The 12,772-nt window shown below is 41.1% G+C and overlaps 1 protein-coding gene across 2 annotated transcripts in view; it reads left to right on the top strand.

The window, feature by feature from the left end:
* sorcs3a (sortilin related VPS10 domain containing receptor 3a) overlaps positions 1-12,772 on the top strand; it is a 232,051-nt gene that overhangs the window by 171,659 nt on the left and 47,620 nt on the right. For both annotated transcript variants that reach the window (XM_030730511.1, XM_030730512.1), the window contains exons 10-14: positions 2,513-2,659; positions 3,983-4,085; positions 6,824-6,900; positions 7,924-8,015; positions 9,228-9,335. In XM_030730511.1, the coding sequence (XP_030586371.1) occupies positions 2,513-2,659; positions 3,983-4,085; positions 6,824-6,900; positions 7,924-8,015; positions 9,228-9,335 (527 nt within the window). The remainder of the gene's footprint in view (positions 1-2,512; positions 2,660-3,982; positions 4,086-6,823; positions 6,901-7,923; positions 8,016-9,227; positions 9,336-12,772) is intronic.

The raw sequence follows: 12,772 nt of genomic DNA, 5'->3' as shown, positions 1-12,772 counted from the left end.
CAGTGTAACATGTTGTTAAAGTATCTGTCAAACTGTGTACTTCTAAAATGGTTTTGAGCTGCAGCAGGCAGCAGTTTTTTTTTATTGTCCATCCAAACACCCACCTACCCACCCAGCCATCCATCCATCTGTCCATCCATCCATCCACCCACCCATCCATCCATCCACCCACCCATCCACCCATCCCATCCATCCATCCATCCATCCATCCACCCACCCACCCATCCATCCATCCATCCATCCATCCATCCACCCATCCATCTGTCCACCCACCCACCCGTCCATCCACCCGTCCACCCACCTATCCATCCATCCATCCATCCACCCACCCGTCCATCCATCCATCCACCTACCCACCCATCCATCCACCCATCCATCCATCCATCCGTCCACCCACCCACCCGTCCATCCACCTGTCCATCCGTCCACCCACCCACCCACCTATCCATTGACCCACCCATCCATCCATCTTCTTGTTTGTTTGTTTGTTTTTCACCACCCCTCAAAAACAAACTCATAAGTTTAGCAACTAGCCAGTAAACAGAATTGAGAAGAAGGTGAAGACTCAGGACAGTGTTTGTTCCTTTTCTGAGCAGTCTTAATAGAAAAGTTTTAAAAGGCTTGACAATCAATAAATAATCTAATATATTCTCTCCTCCCAGCTCTTTAAATTCGTGCCCTATCATTGAAAATTAGGTCAGCCTAAAGCTAAATGAAATCTTTTACAGATCCAGTAAAATCAATTCATATTGATGTTTAACTGCATTAGGAACATTTCATTTGTCTTTGATATACTCTTGGCAAAAACTCAAAATTAAATCAACACTTGGAAAATGTTCATTTGGCTCTTTTACTTTGTAGCAAACAAACTGACCACAGATATGACAAAAAACTGTTTCTGTTTATTAGTTGATCATACTGGCTCCGTGAAACATACCTGAAATAAATTACATTTGGTTTTCAGATCAATTTCAGAGGGGAAAACTGGCTGCGCCTACAAAGCTGATCTGTCAGTTCTATCATTATTGAAGAAAGTTGGAAGCAGCTTTATGGAGGATACTGTTTTCATTACTGAAGTCAGTGCCTGAAGAATTCAGACCAATATAAAAGTCTGAGGAGATGCAACATGATACTAATTGTGGTGTTTCCTGTACTTAATACTTAATATATGCCATTAATGAAAGTAACAGAGTTTAATTAGTTTGAGGTATATGTCAGTGTTGAGCTGTCAAAGAGAAATGCTTTTGATTTGTGTGTTTGCTACAAAGTAGAAAAAGCTGAATGGGAAAAATGAAGAGGGTCATGCCGACGCCTTCTGTGAGCAGTCGGTGCTAATCAGTCGATGTAACCCAGGATCAGCAAATACAAATGTTTGTCTGGAGCGCAGCAGATTCAATACAAATTCAAACGCAAAATATGAAAGTTAATGTCAAGTCTTCACCAACAGTTATGACTCATGCTTGGTTCACTGGTGATAGCAGATAGTTATTAAAAGCAGCTGGATGTTGGGTGTCTTGGCTCAAAAGCTGTCTCACAGTTGTCATGCAATGTTCTTTGTTCCATTTCCACTCACTTGCAGCAAATAGCAGCAATCAGCGTGGCACGAAGGCGGCAAATCAGCGCGTTTCAGAGTAATCTGTGCTTTGGAATAGAGATCTGCTTCCTTCAGCGTGTCGTAACGAAAGTAGTGTGGGAGGAAAGAAAGAGGTGCATGCTGTTGGACATATATGGATCTGCCTGTTTGTGTGTGTGTGTGAGCATGAGCGTGTGTGTGTGACAGAGAAGGTGGAGGCAATAAATAATTACTGCCACGATTGACGGGTCAGGTTGGACAAGGATGGGGGGACCCTCGTTAGCCGCATCCATCCTGAGCCACATGTTTCTATGACAATGTCAAATGCACTGCCTATTAGTGCCACTTATACAGACGTGCCCCTTCAGTGAGGAAAACACATCCATGTGGAGACCCTCACTATGGCAACCATTTAGAGTGACTCTGTCCTTTCCATTGCATGTCACGCTTTGGTTTTGTTGAGGGATATGTCTAATCCCTGAGAGACGACTAGCAGGGTGGATTTGGGAAGAGAAGTGTGAGGCTCCCGGAGTGTATTTTTGTGTATGTGTGTTAGTTTCAGTTCAATTGTTAGAATACAGACAAGGTGTCACTTCTCAACAGTCATCATTTTGCAGTGTCTAGATTGCTGAGCCGTGTAAGGATATAATTACAGAGAGCAGAGTGTAAGAAAATGCAGCCTGTTCTGTTGATGGTGTCTGCAAGACTGTCAGCTGAAGAAAGAAAGGATAAGCATGCCATTTGCATTTAACTGGTGTTGTGAAGATTGCTGCCTCAATACACAAAATGCCTTTTCTTATGAGAGTGCTGGGTATGCTTTTCATCTGCAACTGAGACCCTAACTGCTATGGGTGTTGGGAGGAGTGTTGTGCATAAAGTGCTCCCTGATGGCTTTCTTTAAAGATGGGCTTCAACCTGTTGTGTGTCTGTGCCTATCAGGTGGCTGGAATTAAAGGCATGTTAATTGCTAACAAGAGGCACGACAACCAGGTGAAAACCTACATCACTTACAACAAAGGCCGGGACTGGAGGCTCCTGCAGGCTCCTGCATCCGACCTGGAGGGGAACGACATCCACTGCATCCTGGTAACCAAAGGCTCTTATGTTTATGGAAATTACACACACACACATATGTAGATTTTGTTGATTTATAACACTGGTCTATAGCCAAACTTTACTGATGCATGACCTCAGAGGTCAGAAACTAAAATAGTCTGTTGGTCTGTAGTAAATAAAAGTTTGGAAATGAGTCTTATAGTTGGTGAAACCTCTGGTTCTCACACCTTCTCACCGAGTCCCACAGCCAGATCTTTCCTGCAGGTCCTCAGGAAACTTTGGATTTATCTGCTTCACTTCATCTCTTATCCTTCTGATTTTTAGGAAGGCCCTTCCAGTGAACTGCTCGACCACTGATATAACATTTGGAAAAGAGCTGCAGCGTCCATTCATTAAGAACTGCTTACCATTTAAAACTGCAAGCTTGTTCATAGAACTCTGTTGAATTAAATGAATTTACAGTTAGAAGACTTCACAGATAGATATTTGCATGGTAATCCAATTCATAATGTGGAGAAACTAATATTAGTACATAATATAGTTGTTTTCAGTGTGAAGTATAATGAGGACGATGCAGTAGTGGAGTGGCAGATCCAGATCAGCTGTGTGTGTTAAAGTTCTGCCCTCATTAGAGAGCCTCCCTGCATCTAAAGCTAACAGGCAGACCGTTAGGAGGAATCATGGTGGAGACATTAGGAGGACTTCATGCTGTTTAAGAGGTTATTTCAGGTCCATGTGGTGTAGCTTACAGGTTCCCTGTGATTGTGCATTCATGTGACATTTTAATTACTGCTGTAGATTCCTTTTGATTACCCTGTTCAGTCCCACTGCCCTCGGTGTCCTTACACCAGTGACACGCTGTCTGCTACAGAGATGAAAGCAGACACGTTTTTTTTCTGCTCCGTGAACAAATGTAATTGTCTTCTGTTGTTTGCATGCCCTGGAGGCTTAGCGTCACACTTTAATGCAAATTCCATCATTCTTTGTATTAATGACAGATTAAATGTAATTAGCAAAACTTCTGAAGGCACCGGTGGCTCTCTTTGGGAGACTAATGAATAAGGATTTTTTGTTGTTTGTTCTCTAATTTTTCTGACCCCATCACTTTCACATCAGCAGAGCAGCACTCCCTTCCCCTGTTATTACCTGGCAGTTAATTTGATAAGCTGATGCACAGCAAGACTGATTTAGATCACACTTCATATCCATTAGAATTACCACTTAAGGTGATATGTATGCTTACATAGTTTTCCCTTAGAATTTTTTTTTTAGGCATTGCCTTTTAATTTAGGCTATTTGTTTCTTTTCTCTAAAATGCAGTTCAGTTTATTATTTCTTTAAAATCTTTTACAGCCTTTCTGTTCTCTTCATCTACAACTACAAATGTCTGAGAACCCTTACCTGTCAGGAACAATTTCCACCAAGAGTTCTGCACCGGGAATCATAGTTGCCACAGGTGAGTAAAAACACTGAACACCGAAGACCGTCTGCATATTAAAGATATATAAGGTCACTTTTTCATGCATTGAACACTTTGCATTACCAATGTCTGTGGGGTAACTTAAAAAAAAAAAACGTGATCTTCTCAGACTGTTTCAGTTGCTTCTAACAGACTGTGGACTGATTTCTATTATATGTGAAGGGTGCATGTTGGATTTTCTGCAAAATTCTAAATAATGTGATGCTTATGCTTGCTGACAAGCGCCTTGCCTCACTGCCGCCACTTCTCTTCTGCTCCAAACATCGACAGTAAACAACACTAGCTAACGGTAGCTGCAATAAGGAGTCCACCGATCACCAAGTCAATATGCTCCCAGTTCCCAGCACAACACAGACTCCAATACAATCTCCACATAAGCACAAAAACAGATGTGGCTTTGGATAATATTTTTATAGTCATTAGCAAGCATGCAAACTCTGTGTCTAAATACAGGCAAGCTCACATTAGTTACTATTAATAATTTAAAAAAAGAGACAATTTTATTTAATGAAGTCCAACCTGCCAAACAGAAATGTTCAGTTTTCAGGTAAAATTTAACCATGAACTGTCCTCCTCCTTGCTAATGTTAGTTAGCACTAGTGTGTTAGTTAATAAGGATGAATTTCAAGCCATCTCAAATCACAATTTCAGCCAACTCCTCTGGATTATCTACTTAACGGGAGATTTTCAAATTATTTTTTCCGCTAACATTATGAATTAACTGTGTAGCTAAGTTACAGCTAGCTGGTTAGCTTACTTGCTATCACCACTAGCAGAATCACATATGAGTGGAAATGCTAATTGGCTATCCTGTCGAATGATTTCAGCAGCTAACATGATTCAGGATATTAACTTATGTATAATGTCAAACAGCATTTGTTCTAGAACTCTGCAGCTGTACAAGTGGAAGACCTAACATTTGCTTTCTGCAGTGATAGCCAGCACGGGGAGGTTAGCGAGTTAGCTGTAATTTAGCTACACAGCGTATATCTGACATTGTTAGATTCATCACATCCAACTTTGACGTCTTTATAAAGACGAGTAGCCACAAATTGAGTGAGTTTTTCCGGTGGCTTTTGGAGACAGCTCGGAAAGCCAAACTCGTTGGCGTCGCTGTGTTTTGTGCACATACAGCTCTCGTACCACATACCTTTGCTTCGGCAACACCTGGCCCTCACTTCGGCACCGAGGGGGACCCCCTTTAGCGGCTTCTGGTAACGTTTGAGACAGCCGATGTCAAGTTTTCTTACACAACAGTTGGCAACCCTACTTTGGCTTCAGCGCTGTAGATAAAATGTTTTAAAAGTTTTACTTTGAAGGCAAACAGTCTTCGTTTCAAAGGATCTCTTCCATGCAGCACCCTCTTTGTGAGTGATGTCACCCAGCGGCAGCCAGCAGCCCCCAGAAACCACTCAGCAACCAGTTTGAGCAACGTTTGCTTGATGCCACAAGAGAAACCTCGATGCAGTATCTACTCTGGTCTTTCGAGTGATTTCCAGTAGATGTGCAACATAACAGTGCAGCACAGCCTTGTGCATGTCTCATCACTATTTAATGCATGCATGCAGATGGTGTGTAACACTGTAAGCAACACCACAGTTCAGAGTGTATTTAATAACGGCGCTTTTCTGAGGTTATGCAAGGGTGGCTGTATCAGGGCAAAGTGATATATTTGTACAATACTGATTTCTTTTAATAACGTTATATAAATAATACATTTTGTGTCATCATTATGATAAAAAATCTAATATATTATTTTACAGTTATTATATTAAATATTAATATAATAGCTCTGCCTCATCTTGCTATTTCAATTTGAAAATTTACATTTCACCAGATTAAGATTTGTCCCAGTCAGCAGCCTGATTATCTAATGCAGCACTGATGTGACCCCTACATGTCTTCCACTTAAGCTTCTGTCTCAGCGATTCTTTAAGCTTCACTGTGCAGAGAGCACTGCAGGAGCTCCGCTTCATGTACAGGCTGACGTGCTGCGGGTCGTATGGCCGCCTGTTTTGATGGCCACAGCTGGTGTTCTGCAGGTTGTGTGTGACTGTAAGTTTGAAGGAACAAAGAGAAATGAGATGAAGTAGATGTGTTAGTACCAGTGGGTACAAAAAACTGCATTTTTGCTCTGAGTATGTACATTTATGTTATTTTGTCCTCGTTACGTGGAAACACTGAATAAACATACATTCCCACCGCAGTATGTACTCATGTGTTTGTGTGTATTTCTGGCCGAGACTTTGCTTTGGCACCGTGATTCACTTTGCCCGCTGCGCCATTTAAGACGTCAGCTGGTGCAGAGATCATCTCACCAACATGACAAACACCATCCAGATCAAACACATGCCTATTTACTGAGCCGCGGCCAAGACAGGAGAGCAGAACAACAGAGGAAACTAGTTCACTCGCTGCACACTGTGCTGTAACACTGCAGAATGCCGGCGCGAGGGAGGCACCCGCCTTCTTCTACATCTCACATTATGCTGTCTGCATGATGCAGGCATCCTCGGGAATGAACGTGGAATATTCTGTGTTATTCACATGATCTGAGAGACAGCAAGCTAATACGGGAATCAAGCCAAAACAATAAATTAATGAGAGACATGGTGTGATTTGCAGCATGTGTTTAAAGCACATATGGTCCCTTATCTTTGCGCGATCTCACTGTGTTTTTCATGCTTTTTTTGTGTGTGTAATTTGCTCTGCAGGAAATATTGGAGCAGAGCTGTCTTACAACAATGTTGGCATGTTCATATCATCTGATGCTGGCAATAGCTGGAGACCGGTGAGCCTCACACCAACAGCCGACAGATTTGTAGGCCTGCAGCAGTTTCAAACTTCGACAGTTGCTGTAAAAAATTAAGCAGCTTTGCAAATATTGTATTAGGGCTTCTCGTTATGCAACCGCTTTAGTTTCCACTCCAGCTTACTGCAGTGTACAACAGGCTTTTTAATAAGACGCATTTGACGTAACACAAGAAATCACAAGTGTAAACAACATCATTAATGGCTGAATTATTATTATTATTGTTATTATTATTATTATTATTATTATTATTGTGTATTCTGGCTCACTCTCATTGTCACAGTTCATGAAGACACTGGAATATAAACAGGGCTATTGATAATACTAATATCACCTTTTTATCTATAGCTACTGTTCTTAGTTACTCTTATTAGTAACTTAGATAATTTAAGTTTTGTGATTGTTGATACCTTTATAGCCTTTACAGGCTTTGAAATAATGCTATCACTGATTAGCATTGAGGCTAGAACTGCAGTTAATCACTGTGAAAGCCGTGAAAATAAAAGTCGTAGCATCCACTGAGGGGTTGAGTTCAGTGGTGATCGGAGGTGCTGAGAGGAGTATACCCTCCAGGATGGGTTTTTGGCCTCGGAGAACAGAAATTTGTGACCACTTTAACAGATTGATGAAGCAGCTTCTTAGATTTGCCTCTGAAAGACTGAAAGCCTCTGTGGACTTCTTTTGTTATGCCCACTCATATTGTTGGCCAGCGTTTCCATTGTGTTCTAACTTTTTTTAATGTGTTCCTTCAATCAAATCCAAAATGAGCTTCTTTTTGTTTGTTTCTATTTTTCAGAAAACAATCTTTCTGAGTTTAAATAGCTGATATGTTGTATTTATTTGCATGTTTTTGAATGAAATAACAGATTTAAATGGTTTACAAACTGCTGCATTTTATTTTTATGTACATTTACCCAGTATTCCAGCTTTTTAGAAACAGGATGTAACACTGTAACCTTTGTCTTTTGTGTTTTCCTGATATGAATGTGTGTATATGTCCAGATTTTTGAAGAGGAGCACAATATTTGGTTTCTGGACAAAGGGGGGGCCCTTGTTGCTGTGAAACAGCCGTCTGTGCCAACTAGAAATTTGTGGTATGTCCATTCAGAGAACTTTTTTGGACAAGTTTCCCATCTTAAATTGCTTTTCCAATTTCCTATGGCTTTTTTAAGGTTAATCCAACAGTTATGGTTCTAAAAAAAGTGCATGTGCATATTATATGTGACACTTGATCCATTTAGTGATGCACTTTGACTATGGCTCTTAAAAAAAAAAGGAAAAAAAATCTTAGGCAATCTAATTTGAGTGAGGTTTTTTTCCAGGCCACTTATCATTAACAGCCAGCAGTCGAATCCTCCCACCCCCCCACCCCCCGCCTCCTTTTACTCTTTTCATTAACATGTTGCCTTCCTCTTGCCAAATCGGGCGCCTCGCTTTGCCTCCGTGCAGGCTAATCCAAGTGAGACCAGATCTGTGCACTCGCATTTGCAACAATTTTGAAATTAGTTTTAGAAGCAGTGGAGTGTAGCCTGCTGGGTTTTTGTCTCCCAACCAATTTAAGTGTGATGGTAGAGGAAGTGAAGAAAAAAAAGTGACTGATATAAGTATCTCCACAGCCACTGGATTGCAGCTATGGAATCCAGTTTAGGTTAAACAGTTCCCTGGGCTGAATCTCATAATAGGTGCATGTTAACACTTTCTGTTGTGCTTTTAGCCAACTGAAGGCAGAGGCAGCACGGGAGGATTCTCATTCTTCTGAGCACAGGCCTAAGTAGGGTTTCAACCCGTGTCGCATTCAGGTACTCGGAGTTGTTCTCACTTCAGCACCAGTGTTGATGTGCTGTCAGAATCAATATAGCCCAGGACCCGATGATGAAAGCTGTCCAGTTTTTTTGTTCCTGTCTCCGTCTCCCTCTGCAGTTTTGTAGTCAAACATGAAACGCTTCTATTCTGGTCTTGTTTTTTTCACCCCTGTGTGGACTTTTTACCCTGGAACCATGATGCTGCTTTTCTCCTTTGACTCCAAAACATTTCCTTTTTTTCAACTCCTCCAAAAGCTTCTTTCTTTTAATAACTAGACAGAATCTCTTAAATTCCCTTTCAATGCCTCAGCCTTTAATATTTACCAAAAGCTACAGTAGCTAATTGCACAGAGACTCGGAGACTCCTGTGTTGAGACAAGCCCGTCGTTCTGATCCCCACCTAAATCCTCCCCTATGACCAGGATCTAATAGAGAGCGTTTGTTTCTGTGCCGTCACTGTTGCCGGGTTTGTGATGGGAATTTGTTCTGACATCCAATACGCAGGGTCAGCTTTGACGAAGGGAGGCAGTGGACCCAGCACAGCTTCTCCTCAGTGCCCCTGTTTGTGGACGGAGTGCTGGTGGAGGCTGGAGCTGAGAACCAAATCATGACGTAAGTCCTTAACGAGCCGAATGACACATTACGACGTGTTGATGTGATTTGAGTACAAGCTGAGTAGTGCACAGTCCTCAGCTGTGTTTGTTCTCAGCAGAAAGGCTACATGAACCGGTGTCCAAGCAAAGCTGACATCAGCTCTTTGTTAACAGTCACAGCTTCATGTTCCAGGAAGTGGAGCTGCAGGTGTGTTTTTATCACACTGGTGTTCCTCTTGGACCAGGAACAGTTTAATGAATGTTTAAATTTGCTCCAAGGAATGCTCCAAGCATCAGTGAATTCCATGCTTTGGATCCATTTTTGTTGAACACATAATTCAGAGGGAACGTAAGGACACTGACTTCCACAATCAGTTTTTCTCAGGAACTTTATTCATGGATGTTCCTGAATGCTAGTTTTTGGAAAATTAAAATTCCTCAAACTTTGGGTGGAAACTTATTATGACAGACTGTATAAAAGTGGAAGTATCCTTGGGGTCAATTAAACTGTCTGTATATTTTTTTCCATTGGCGGGGGGGTCATAGAGAAGTCAATCAGAAAACTCACCCTACTTCTCACCTGATTTATCAGCTCAGTAAATATTTCCTTCGAGGGTTTTTGGACTTAATCACTGGTTTACAAGCTAACGTTAATTTCATAAATCGTGGTCCCATTCAGTGTTAAACAGATGCTTTAGAGTGCAGCTCCTATGAAGTCACTGTCATGTGGGTGAGCACATGTCCTCTGGCTCTCAGGCTGTTTGTTTGTCACTTCTAGTTTTATTTAAAAAAAAAAATGGTGGCCAAAATGTCAGACTGAAGGCTTCAGAGCAACAGTCCATAGATAACAGGTGACATCACTGTGGCTGTGTCCACTTCTGTTACACAGGCTGTGCTTGTCTGACAGGCTCCTGCAGATCACCTTTAGATCAGCAGTTAAAAAACTCCTTGGCTTATGGCTCCATACACATTTTGGCTTTCTACTAAGTTAGCAGTGCAGATAGGAAGGTAAAGTAAAGTTTTGTTGGTGTGCATATCAGGAATTTCTCAAGAAAAAAAAGTCCAAATCTATTTTTCTGTCTCTTTAATCATCCTGTGACCACTGTGACTTTTCTTGTGCCCCCCCCTGAGGTTGGAGTTTTGTGCAGTAAATTTCTCCTCTTACTAATGCACTGATGCATCTGTTTGTAAGCAGTGTTTTACTGCTTCATAGCCTGTACTGTAATGCATTAGTTCCCAACCTGGGGTTCTTTCTAAAGGGTGTCTCCACAGGGTCACAGTTAAATCTGCGCTGACACAGCGTGACTAATGGGAGAGCAAAAACTGAAAATATTTGGACAAATCTTTCTGACTTTTCTTAAATCCTTTCTTTTCGTTGTGGATAAACAAAACTGTTTGGGCTGGAAAAAAGAATTATACAAATGGAGTAAGACATTTAATCTGGTTTAATCTGTAACAGTGCTCATAAACTCTTATGAGATTATTACAGGGTTTAGTGAAAAATCATGTTTTTAAAAAGTGAGGATATTTGTGTTTGGATATTCTCTGTTGTAACAAAGCTTCTTGGCAATAAATCTTATTAGGCCTGCAACTATCGATTATTTCAGTAATCGAGTAGCAATTATTCCATCGAGTCATCGGATAAGAAATACTTTTGCCTTATTAATGAGCAATAATAAATATTCAAAAAAGAGAAAAAGCACTTTTAAAATGAACCGCTCATCCATTTTAGAAAGTGCAGTGTTTTAATAATTTAACAGCATACATCTGTCAAAATAACTAAAGCCTTTCACTGTATTTACAGTTCATATTAAAATCATTTTTAAAGAAAACAATGCAACAATCAATAATCATGAGTACAGTAAAGTCAAACAGAATAAGGTATACACCACCCCCCTGCATGCTGCAGGTTTCGCTGCCGTCAGCCTGGTTTAAACATGGTGTCAGACTAAGTTAAAGTTCATCTGCATATTTTATTGTAGCTTCTGCATCTTTACTGCAGACTTTTCTCTGCAAAAGTACCCACCAAAAAATTCATAGTCCTCTGTTCATCAAAATCTTTGGGTTAATGGAAGCCTCTGAGACTCAGAAGCACTAAGCTTTTTGAATTATTGAAAAATTCCAAAATTGGCTGAGAGATGGCGATTATCATGAGAGTGACCCTCGCCTTCTTTGTCCCAGACTTTGCATTACAGAAGTGCATAATTAAGGCCGGGTCCTCGAATGCGATCCTGTCGACTGCTTTCATTAGTCATCGGAATAATACAAAACTTTGGCCCTGGGGGGGAGTTTGGCATGGCAAATCATCTGAGCTCATCAAAATTGATGAAAAATAGAGGGATGGTAGTGAAATTTGGGTTTCCATGGAAACCAACGTTGGGTAAAACCTGCATACAGTAACAGCTGATTTGTAAATGTTTATATATACTCAGATATTGATGCAATTATTTTTGGAAGTGTAGCACTTCACTTGGAAGTGTAGCACTTCATCACTATCACTATTCAGTGATAGTGATGAAGTGATGCAAACTCTCAGCAGCCTCGTTCATATTTCTCTGAATGCTGCAGCGGCAGCACCAGTGTCTAAGTTAGTGTCTGAAACCGGGGCCAAATACACGTACACGGGTCCTACGTACAAAACAAAGGCACTGATTCAGTGAAGAAAACATCTTTAAAAAGTACTTTCTACTATTGAAGCTGCCGTTATTAGCGCCTTACCTTCGAATTTCACCGTGTGACTCTTCATCGGTTGTCTGTGAGCACTGAGATCGATGAGACCGGTGGAAACGGAACTTGTTTTTCGGCGATCGAACTTTCGTAACAGTACTACGCATGCGGGTTCGCAAAATAGGAAATCTTAAACGCTACGACTTCCCGGTGGAGTCGCAGTCAAAATTGTTGTCGCCCATTGCGGATTCGCGGGTACCTGGTGTAAAACAAACGGCGGTGGATGGAGCAGTTACAAAGTTCTCTTTTCTTCACGTTGACACTTGTTGATCAGGTGGTTGATGAAGGACCTCCAGCTGTTTCCCAGTAAAGGTTTTACTGGTAGTTACAGGAACAAGTGCTGCTGCTTTGGACGCTAGAAAAACCTTTCCTGCTGATCGCTGCCAATACACCTGTTGCCTGCCGTTACCTGCCGTGAACAGCTAGTTAACCACTGCTGAGACGTTTGATCAAATGTAATTTGCATTACTGTAATTACGCGACTGTTTGTCCTATCGGAAAAATCCAAACAGTTTCTGAAAGCTGAGAAATTGCGCTTCATACCCAACATGTGGTTATTACGGTAATTGTTACCGGTGTTGTGCCAAAAAGTGATCGTCTGCCATAAAGTGATTTCCGATGTTTCTATGTGCTTTTATGTATAATGTCTTTGCTTATATTGGTGAATAGGGTGTAGTCAGTATGATTTATGAAGGGCTTATATATAAAATTAAGAAATGACCTGTTTTT

This window comes from Archocentrus centrarchus, chromosome 1 (genome assembly GCF_007364275.1).
Source record: "Archocentrus centrarchus isolate MPI-CPG fArcCen1 chromosome 1, fArcCen1, whole genome shotgun sequence".
In the NCBI taxonomy this organism is placed as follows: domain Eukaryota; kingdom Metazoa; phylum Chordata; class Actinopteri; order Cichliformes; family Cichlidae; genus Archocentrus; species Archocentrus centrarchus.
Note: the sequence above shows the minus strand (reverse complement) of the source record. Positions and strands in the feature narration are given on the sequence as shown.